Genomic DNA, 10,124 nt, shown 5'->3' on the forward strand with positions numbered 1-10,124 from the left:
ACCCTATTGATCCCATTTAACCAACACAGACGCCATTTTCAGTTTCCTTTCTTCTCCCGCTCATACTTAAGGCTTTGTTTGGGAGTTTGGAGGGAAAGGGAGGGGAGGGCTTTGGGGGGTTGAAAATATATAGAAAAATAGACAAAAAATTCACATTTTTTGAAAAAACAGTTTTTTAGAGAATGATAAACTAATACTTATGATTAATATACTTTTAATTTTAAGAATATTATAACAACATAGATTGAATTTGAAAAATTCATATAAACCCTCCATAACCCCCCAAAACCCTCCCCCAATACAATTTTTGAGTTCCCCAAATGAGGGGGATTTTTTATTATGAGTAAAAAATTAACCTCCAAAGCCCTCTCCTCCCAATGTCTTCTATTTCTTCCACTTGCTCATTCCTTTTTTCCAAAACCCTCCCCTCCCCTCCCCTCCAAACTCCCAAACAAAGCCTAAGTGTTCTGCCTTGCCTACACTTGCAATTTACACTCAAGAGACCACACTATGCAATAACCTAATGGGGTCCAGGAATTATTGAATCATACAATTATAACTCATAATTAACCATAGAATTCATTTGTTAATGTGAATAAGTGGTACAATCCCTGTATATAATAATGCATTGTATCTGCCAACTGAGTTATGCTCACGGAATATTAACCATGGAATAGTTAAGTCGCTTTCCTCATTTTTTAATCAACAATGATATTTATTATTTCACATGCATACTCTTAATGACTTATAGTATAGTAGTGTCAATTTTGAGCAGTTATATTCTTCTAGTTTTTCATGAGTGTTGAGGTAAGAGTTAGCATAGATTCAAAACCAAATTATCGTTTATCATGTGAAATTCAAAGCCAGTTAATTAATTAAGGGATGCATCCCTAGTGAAAGGTTTATTTTTCATGTGATATGCTATTGGTGCCATAGAAATCTGCTATCTGTATATGAAGACAGCTTTATCAGCTTTCCTTTTAATTTTTTTAATAAAGAAAAGTAGAAAAATCATATTTAGTCCTTGCATAGTGAGGACAGAGAGTTTCCATCGTTAATTTTACAGCCTTTACTTACTCTATGACTTTAGTTTGAATACTTTTATTGTTGTTTTATTTGACAATGCTTTTATTGTTATTAGGGCAGTGGGGTAATAAGATCCGTGGTCCACAAAGATGACTCGCCCTACACTCAATTAAGGGTCAATATTTATGAAAAAACCAGTTTGGTGCTAGTACTTGCGAAAGATATATTTAAATAAAAATACAAAAAAAATGCTAAAACTTATTTTTATTTGATTTATTTTATATTTTTTAATCTGATTAGAAAACATAATTACAAGGATTGATTTTTGTTTTGTTGTAACACATCATAACTGATTCTCCAACTGCTGTTCAATATCGTCTAATAATCTGCAAATGCAAGTTTCAACCACGATTTGAGTAGAGAACAAAGCCACTTTAAAAAGCCATACCGAATACTATTATGGTGATAACGTACACGCTGATGTTCAATCATCAAAACAGACAACTTATTTTCATAAAATAGCATCAAGACTCATTATTTGTGAAAAGCCAGCACACTTCACTCCAGTTCCTTCAGAAAATCCTGATTGTCAACCAACACCTGTAAAATGCATACAAAATGAATCATATGACATATTTTTTTTTAAGAATCATATCACATACTTGGCATTTATAAACTTCAAAATGCAATACATATACTACTTCATTGCCGTGCCCACATAGCCAAACGTTTTTTTTAAGTGGATAAGATGTGATAGAATCAAAATCTTAATTGGTCATTGCTATCAATATTTATCTCTCTCAACTCAACCATGCCTTCTTATACTAAAGCACAATTTTCATATCAGATTCTCAATATTAAAACATGAATGGCAAAAAGGTTGAATCCAATAATTAGACGAATATTGAATGAGTGTTATGACACGAGATCGTCTATTATCAACTGAAACTATTAAAGGAACCAAGAAAAATATAAGATGCTGCTCAGAATGAATTCCACGGTACCAAGTCAAAAAGTATAAAAATTACATTCTATGGCTAAACATCTTTTATACCATGGGAAACTAAACCATTTGTGGGACCTTCTAATATGAACCTTATGAAAAGAGGTTCAAAGGTTAACCATGAACCAAACCCATATAAATTTTTTCTTCATTTTGGGCAAAGCCATTAGTTTTATAGAGGAGAGGGGTTTAAGCTGTCAATTTACAATCAAGTCCGGGTTAACCCGGGTTGCGGACAAGTGGACAACACAGGACTAGAGACTTGTCACACTTAGGGAATGAGACAAAGGGACGAGAATGGAAGAGATCAAGTAAATGTTATAATGGACAGTGCATTTGAATAGCAAAGGTTGGAGGAGAAACCTTGACCAATTAGTAATTTGATATCTACTTTACCAGTTCAACTTTTTTCTTGGATTCCCTTACCTTCATTTTTTTCTCATTGAGAACTCTACCCGGCTACATACATTACTTCCCAATAGTTCCAACTTCCAATCTGTTTTACTATAGATGTTTTGACAAGGCACCAAAAAAAATATTCAAACCATAAACCAGGATTCTGAAGATGCATGAGATTAAAGGTCATGGCTTTCTGCATTTTACTGGTTGGTTCATCACCCCCAGTATTGCCCCATGACTATTCTTTTATCGAACTTCCGGAGTCTTCTATATTTTTTTGTCCTAGTCAACTGGCAGACTAAGCAGCTCATACAAGCCCTGTATCGTTAAGAATATTCAAGATATAAAACCTACAACCATCCCGGCAGAGAAGGGCTGATTTTTCCCAGCTCTTCACACCTCTACAAATATACGACAAGTGGCACATAACCTGCCCACCACAGTACTGCCCATGTCTTCCAGATCACAAACAACTTGGATTACAAGGCCTACAATCAAACCAACATGTGGATCTTCCATCAGGCCAATCTCTCCATCAAAGCCACAACTAGCACAACTCCTCCAGCTTCATTTCTGTCTCCGTTCTAGGTTTGAACTACTCCCCCCTTCCTTTTTCCACCTCCTTCGACCACAAGCTTACCTATCTCCCACCCATTTCATGCTCAGCAAGGACATACACACAGACTCATTGTCCTCTGCCAACCCAAAGATGCTGCCACTTCATCCGACTTTTCCACTGCCTCCAAGCACAATTTCGGCCAAAACTGGAGCTTCGTGGTTACCGGCGCTCCAGGGCCACCTTCCATTTAAGCGTCATGGCAAAACCTTTCCATTTTCCTTGCCACCAAAATGTTGTATTCCATGCCTTAAAGTAGGACTCTTAACAGCCATAGCATCTTGCACCGACTGCCTCTGCTAGTGCCCCATCCACCTCCTTCTATTCGTTTAGGCTATGGACCCACTTTCACCTTCTTTTCCCCAATTTTAAAGCGGGGACACATATCCTAAAACCTAAATTGAAATACAATATGACCTAAAAATTTAAGTACGGCAACATCATACAACACAATATCAAACCAGATGAACCACACTGCAAGCCCATGTTGCCAAAAATATCTGTGAGGTCCATGATTGGCCCAGGTCCACATTAGGGGGGGCCTTGATTTACATCCCAGCTCTTTAGAAACTCTATTGTTACGCTTATACTCTTAATTAGTCTAGACTTCAAGGTTCTGGTATTAATTGTTTTTGCAGGTCCAGTTAAAGCAACCTCCTACATGTTATGCATATTACATTTCCCTTTTCTTAAACAAATAATTATTACAATAGAAACAGTAATGTCAAATTACAGCCACAGTGTACTTGGGTAAACATATTTGGATTGCACGAACACTTCTGATTGAAGGCGTGTCCCGGTGTCCGACACCGACACTTGTGATTACACTGAATAATGTCATTTTCTCAAAAGTCCATGTCAGTGTCGTGTTCGGTGTCTATGTCTATGTCTGTGCTTCATAAATTCTACACCATAATTCACCAATTATTTTAGCTCGTGATTCTACTACCAAAGATACGAAGACATTAAGGGTGTGTTTGATAAACACTAGAGTACATGATAACCCTCAAAGTTACTGTACAACTGTTTAGGTTGTATGGTGTTTGGTGGTGGACAACGGGCTGTAAAATTAATATTATCACGAAAACGTAACAAAAATTACATATAAACATATGTATTATAAATATGTAAATAATATATAGCATTATGTAACCATAAGTTATATATGTAGATAGATCATGTGTAATAAAAAAAAAATAGATAGATCATGTGTAATAAATAGGCATGAATGTTTTGTCCATTTGGTAACATGTCAATGGGAAACTAGTTGTCCCGTGATTTGGTAAGGCCAGGGACAATAGTCTAAACTACCACTCTTTCTTGTATTGTGTTCAGTACACTATTCAAATAAAAAAAGGAAGATTTATATTTGTCCAGTCAAATCTTTTATTTATTTGCAAATCAAACGGACCCCTAAGTCGCAGCCTTACTCAACATAAAAGTTAAACACAGAAAAAGGTAAAAAAGATAACTCACAGTTTTCCATCCATCTGGATCTAAGAAAGAAACAATCTTTGTGTTGAGGCCAGGAATTGGCCCTGGTTGCCTGGTAATCTTCCCTCCAAATTCTTGAGTGGCTAGGTTGACTAACTCGGCACTCTTGTATACATCATCAGTGCCAACAGCAACCTGTTATATACACCTCACAGTTTTATCAAGGTGTACAGAAATGTGAAGATACCAGATTAGGCTTCTAGTCTAGAAGGAAATATAACATTTAACTAACCTGTGCATAAGCATTTCCCTTGGTGTATTCAGTGACACCATAGTTATATGTCAGCTCCAACACAATGGTCTCGTGCTCCTCTGCGTACCCAAGCATAGCTAAAGTGTACTGTAGGATGTGCGGTGTAATTCAGCAAAAAATCATAAGCAAAACATGGCTGATGAATCAAATATGTTCTGGTCCGTATGTAGATTTCTAAGATCAGTTAAGAAAGGAGCTCACCTTGTATTGAGGTCTATCAACCGTCCTCACCAGCTTCAAACCCAAAGCCTGTGAAAATAGGATCCAGTAAGAACACGGTCTTAGTTAACAAAATAACACTTTTGGATTAAGAAAGTAATATTATATATAAAACTATTCATGTGCTTTCACACAATATCTTAAACTTTTAGTATTGCTAGTTCATGACATGGTATCAGTGTCTCAAAAACCCAGATACTGATTCTTGTTGGTCCCATTCTTCTAAAAAAAATAAAAAATTCAGCACAAAGTTGGGTGGGCCTATTCGTCATCCACACTTCAAGCTTGATGGGCTAATGCGCCAGGGGACATGTTAAACATAAAACCATTCAACCATTTATGCACTTTACCTAATAAGTTAAACTTTTAGATTATAGCATATCAGAAATAAACTTAAAATCAGAATATATCAAAAGCAGTGTCACGGCTGTGTCGATCACAAGCAAAAACTCATTATTTCCCCATTCTAGATTTCTGATACTACAGAAAATAGAAGATAAATTCAGTCAATTCATAGAAAGTTGGGAACCAATCGATGAAAGAGATTTTTATTTTAATTATCAACATAAGCACTAAACACTACACGTCCAATTCATCTCAAGGGATTCACATTCCTCCTTAAAATGGGGAAAATGGATGAGCACCAAGCAAAAATAAATAATAGATATAAAAACCATTTACGAGCCTTCACATAATAAATCGATGTTTTAGGACAGTTAGTTTATAGCATGTTACTTGAGCCTCTGTCCAACTAAACACTACACGTCCAATTCATCTCAAGGGATTCACATTCCTCCCTAAAATGGGGAAAATGGATGAGCACCAAGCAAAAATAATAGAGATATAAAAACCATTTACGAGCCTTCACATAATAAATCGATGTTTTAGGACAGTTAGTTTATAGCATGTTACTTGGGCCTCTGTCCAACTTACCTAGAATTAAATCTTAATCCCTCACATTTTTCTAGATAAATGTTAAATTTCAGTAAGGATGAATATACTTTTAAACATTGTCAACATTAAAAGGCCAGTAGAGTTGACTAGTTTGACAGGAATGTTTGATATAAAATCATTCATAAGTCTTCACTTAATAGCTTAAGCTTTTGGAATATTTGATTTAAGAAATAATCAAAAGTGTTCTCTATGTCAATAAGAATGATTTACTTGTAAATCAGGGCAGGAGTTCATTGGCAGAACATTATCATTTCATTTTGATCTTAGGGAGGTAATACAAAGAAGTACTATCACCAAAATATCCGCAGAAAGTAAAGGTTAAATGTACAGAAAAGGGAAACAACAACAACAATAATAATTGCAAAAAAAAAATAGAAAAAAGCATGATATTCAATTTATAAAATTTAAGTGGGCAGACGTTTGAGACGTGAATTCTTATGAAACTGAGATAAAAGCAGAGGACCTGTAAGAATTATGATAGAAATGCAAGTGATGACATTAAAATGAATGTTCATCAAAAGAACAAATTGACTTGGAAGTTACCTTTTCATAAAACTTAATTGAGCGCTCTAAGTCACCAACACGAAGCATTACTTGGCATAATGGCTCAGGGGTAGAAGCTCTTTGGAGAATTTCAAAAAGATAACCATCAGGATCCGCCACAAAGGCAATAACACTTGTCCCGCCACTAACTGGACCAGGCTCCCTAGTGACTTTTCCACCCTTAGCCCGGACGTCTTCAACAAATTTGTAGACCTAAAAGTGGAAGAGATACTCACGTCAATTTCAGTATAAAAAGGGCAAAAAATTGATCAAAATTTTGTGAAAGTAGACTATAGCTTACATCTGGAGTAGCGATAGCAAAATGTCCAAAACCGGTTCCAATATCATATGAGGTCACCCCATAATCTGATGATAAAGTCATATGTGGAATCCATGTCAAATTCAATCAAACATGCAATAAATGGTAAGCAAAGGTATATAGAATAAGAGAATCACAGTATACATATGATAAACTGAATGTGTAAACACAAAAGGTTTAAAGTGTAACATACTATAAGTTAACTCCACAACAAAATTGGATGTTTCTGGGCCAAATCCAAGAAAAGCATTGGCATATTTCTCCTCTGGAACATCTCTTTTTCTCAAAAGCTTCATTCCGAAAGCTTCAGTGTAAAACCTGAGAGAAAAAGCAAAGAAATGAAATTTTAAGCCTCTAAACACACATTGCATCACATTTCAACAATCCAAGAGAACTAAAACCTACTTGATGGTACGATCAAGATCACCAACACGGTAAACAGCATGCAGGAAGCGGCGCTTGTCTTTTTTCGCCCATTCCAATAGCTCAGCATTAGGTTGTGCAGCCTCAGCCATATTCAATGTGAGTACAAATATTCTGAAACATCATCCAAAAGCCATAGTTATAATTTAATATGTCTAGTTTCATCCGAGTAAATAGCATAATCAGTAAGCATTATACAAATAGTGTAACGGAATTTGAACAAATTGCTATTTTTCGCGAACAGTGATTGCCAACACTGTTTGATAATAAATGATAAGAAAAGAAAAAAGGAAAAAAAAAAAAATTCTTTTTTCTATTTTAAAAAGTCACTTAGTTTCACTATCAAACATAATTCGCTACTAAAAATTCAACAAAATCAAGTTTTATCATAAATATGATCTTAAAAGATGATCCAAATTCACAAAAACTTATTGTGAAATTCAAATAAAAAAATTAAAGGCAAAAAATAAAAAGTCAAACAGATTAATATCCTACTATGATTCATTGATGTAATGCACCTTCACGTGTTCAAAATGAAAAATTAAAATCAAAACAATCCTAGTGAATTGTTGCGTATGTGTGTATGATTTCATAGTTTCATCATAATTAAAGGAGATTAACACTGTAATTAACATGATCGGACAAGGTTACTGTAACGTTTATGAAATAATAAGTTATTTAGCGATTTTTAACAATATAAAATCGAAACAGATCGTGAAAATATGAGAGAGGTAAAACCTAAATTGCAGAGAGAAAGAGGAAAGAGTAGGTACCAGTGAGTGAGTGAGAGTAACGGAGGATTGTAAGAGAAGAAGAATCTAGAAAATGAAGGAGGATCAATTGCTTTATTAATAAGTTGGTACTAGAGTAAGTACTGTGTACGTGGCAAATGAGTGTGAGTTAGTGACTGCATCGGGACGGAGTTACGGGTTATGGTGGACGGACTCCTCGAGAGAGGGTTCTTTTCTTACCGTTGTTTTTTTTTTTTTTTACTTTTATCTTTTTCACTTTCCAACATAATTGGACAGGTTAAATTTTTTTTTTTTTTTTGAGGGAAGGTTAATTTTATTTTAATGGACACATTTTTACATATGTTACTGTAGATTTTTCAAATAGAGAAATGATATTTTGACAACCACTTTTTGACAACTTTCTCTCTCATACTCACATGATGTTGTTATCCTCTCTCTTCCTTTTTCTCTCTCCATTGTTTTTGACCAATAAGAAGTGAGAAAAACAAAGTTGTCAACAAAGTTGTCATCAAATGGATGTCAAAATATCATTACTCTTTCAAATAATGAGATGAGATGGAATGGATAGGTGGTGTGAAAATGGATCTTCACTCGATTAAATACTAGAGATTGGATTTAACAGAGTAATAGTGTCACACAATTGTTTTTGTACTCGTTTGATTTCGAACTAATGTATGAGATTATTTGTAGTTGTTTTTGGTAATACATAATATGAATTGTTTGATATGTGAACAATTATTGTAATTTACAACTTTGCGAAATTGCGTGATGTTTTTACAACAAACATTTCATGTTCGAATTTTTAGAGGTTGAGATTAAATGGATTGGGTAGTAAAAGTCATAGTTGATATTTTACTTACTGATTTGAGATGATGTGGAATGTTTGGTGAAACTTAAAATGGTGTGACACGCAAACACTCTAACGTTCAAGTCAATAAAAGAAAAAATAGTGGAAGGTTTAGGTAGAAAGAATTGTGTATTTTGCTTAAATGTAAATGAATTTACTTATATGACTAAAGAGATAATTGTTTGGGGAGCCCAAAAAAGCCATTAAGAATGACTTGTTTCAATGGTGGAAATTGATGTCCGTTCGTTGGGAGTACATGTGAAATGAAACGATTTGTGACCTTAGCATATTATGGAGTTAGGTCACGAGTTTGGATAAGATTGTGCAGCCAAATCTGGAATAATTACCCCATGTCATTGTTCAATGGAGAGGAGCATAAGAGTTTGTATCATTGAGGTCAAGGCCTAAGATTTAAGGAAAATGACCCCCCCTGAGTTGTTTACTGTCATATATTCTTCACCATAAGTAGCGAAGAATATGACAGAACACTTAAATATAAGACTACCAAAGAAATTTCAAAAATCTTATAAACTCTCTATAAAGGCATTAGCCATGTGAAGAAAACAAGGATTGATTTTGGAGTAAGAAAAACTAAAATGTTCTAAATGAAGGATGATGCATATCCTTGGATGAAATGTATAAAAAAAAAATTCACCATCATTATCAATGAATTGCACTCTCTTGAATGCATCATCATATATCACCCAAGAGGAATATCCTTATAACTCTTCCAAAAACATGGAGCCATATAACATATATCATCACCGCAGCAAGACATCTGTCCAATCTAAAATTAACAGGTCTGATTGAATCTATCAAAGCTAATGAAGAAGTACTCCAAGAGGATAAATCTATTATTAGGAAAGGAATATAGCTATAAAAACATATCAAGGATCACAAAAAGTTTAATGAGGAGAAATATCTTGCAAAGGTGATGATCAAGATAGGGAAAGTTGTCAAGAACATAAGATGAGTTGAAGAGAAAAGATCAAATGAAAAATATATCTCAAACATAAAAAAGAACCAAAACCATAGTCAGATAATTTGTTATGCCTGCAATCAACTTGGACATTACAAAAATGAGTGCCCTATCACCAAAAAGCAAGCAAAAAAAGTTTCCATTAAAAAAAAAATTAACGATGTCATCCTAAGATGATTGATATGGATGAGAACGTGAAGACGAAAAAGCAAGTATTTGACTTATGACTAACTTAGACGCTGAATAGATAATCCATGAACTTTTTTTTTTCTTGCATAAAAAGAGAAAATTGTTTGA

General features: G+C 34.5%; 1 protein-coding gene across 2 annotated transcripts; it reads right to left on the bottom strand.

The window, feature by feature from the left end:
- Positions 1–1,459: 1,459 nt before the first annotated feature.
- LOC146944605 (lactoylglutathione lyase GLX1-like) lies at positions 1,460–8,069 on the bottom strand. 2 transcript variants are annotated; one of them, XM_085742968.1, is made up of 9 exons: positions 8,023–8,069; positions 7,232–7,363; positions 7,020–7,144; positions 6,809–6,873; positions 6,508–6,720; positions 4,993–5,040; positions 4,771–4,878; positions 4,521–4,673; positions 1,460–1,626 (listed from the first exon to the last, which is right to left on the bottom strand). In XM_085742968.1, the coding sequence occupies exons 2-9, from the start codon at positions 7,339–7,341 to the stop codon at positions 1,585–1,587; spliced, it is 864 nt and encodes a 287-aa protein (XP_085599094.1). In that variant the 5' UTR covers positions 7,342–7,363; positions 8,023–8,069; the 3' UTR covers positions 1,460–1,584. The 2 variants fall into 2 exon arrangements, with proteins under 2 accessions (XP_085599094.1, XP_085599095.1); XM_085742969.1 differs by having other exon boundaries at positions 7,988–8,069.
- Positions 8,070–10,124: the final 2,055 nt, after the last annotated feature.

Source organism: Medicago sativa, chromosome 2 (assembly GCF_051527215.1).
Source record: "Medicago sativa cultivar Bolivia chromosome 2, Bolivia_mono, whole genome shotgun sequence".
NCBI classification, from domain to species: domain Eukaryota; kingdom Viridiplantae; phylum Streptophyta; class Magnoliopsida; order Fabales; family Fabaceae; genus Medicago; species Medicago sativa.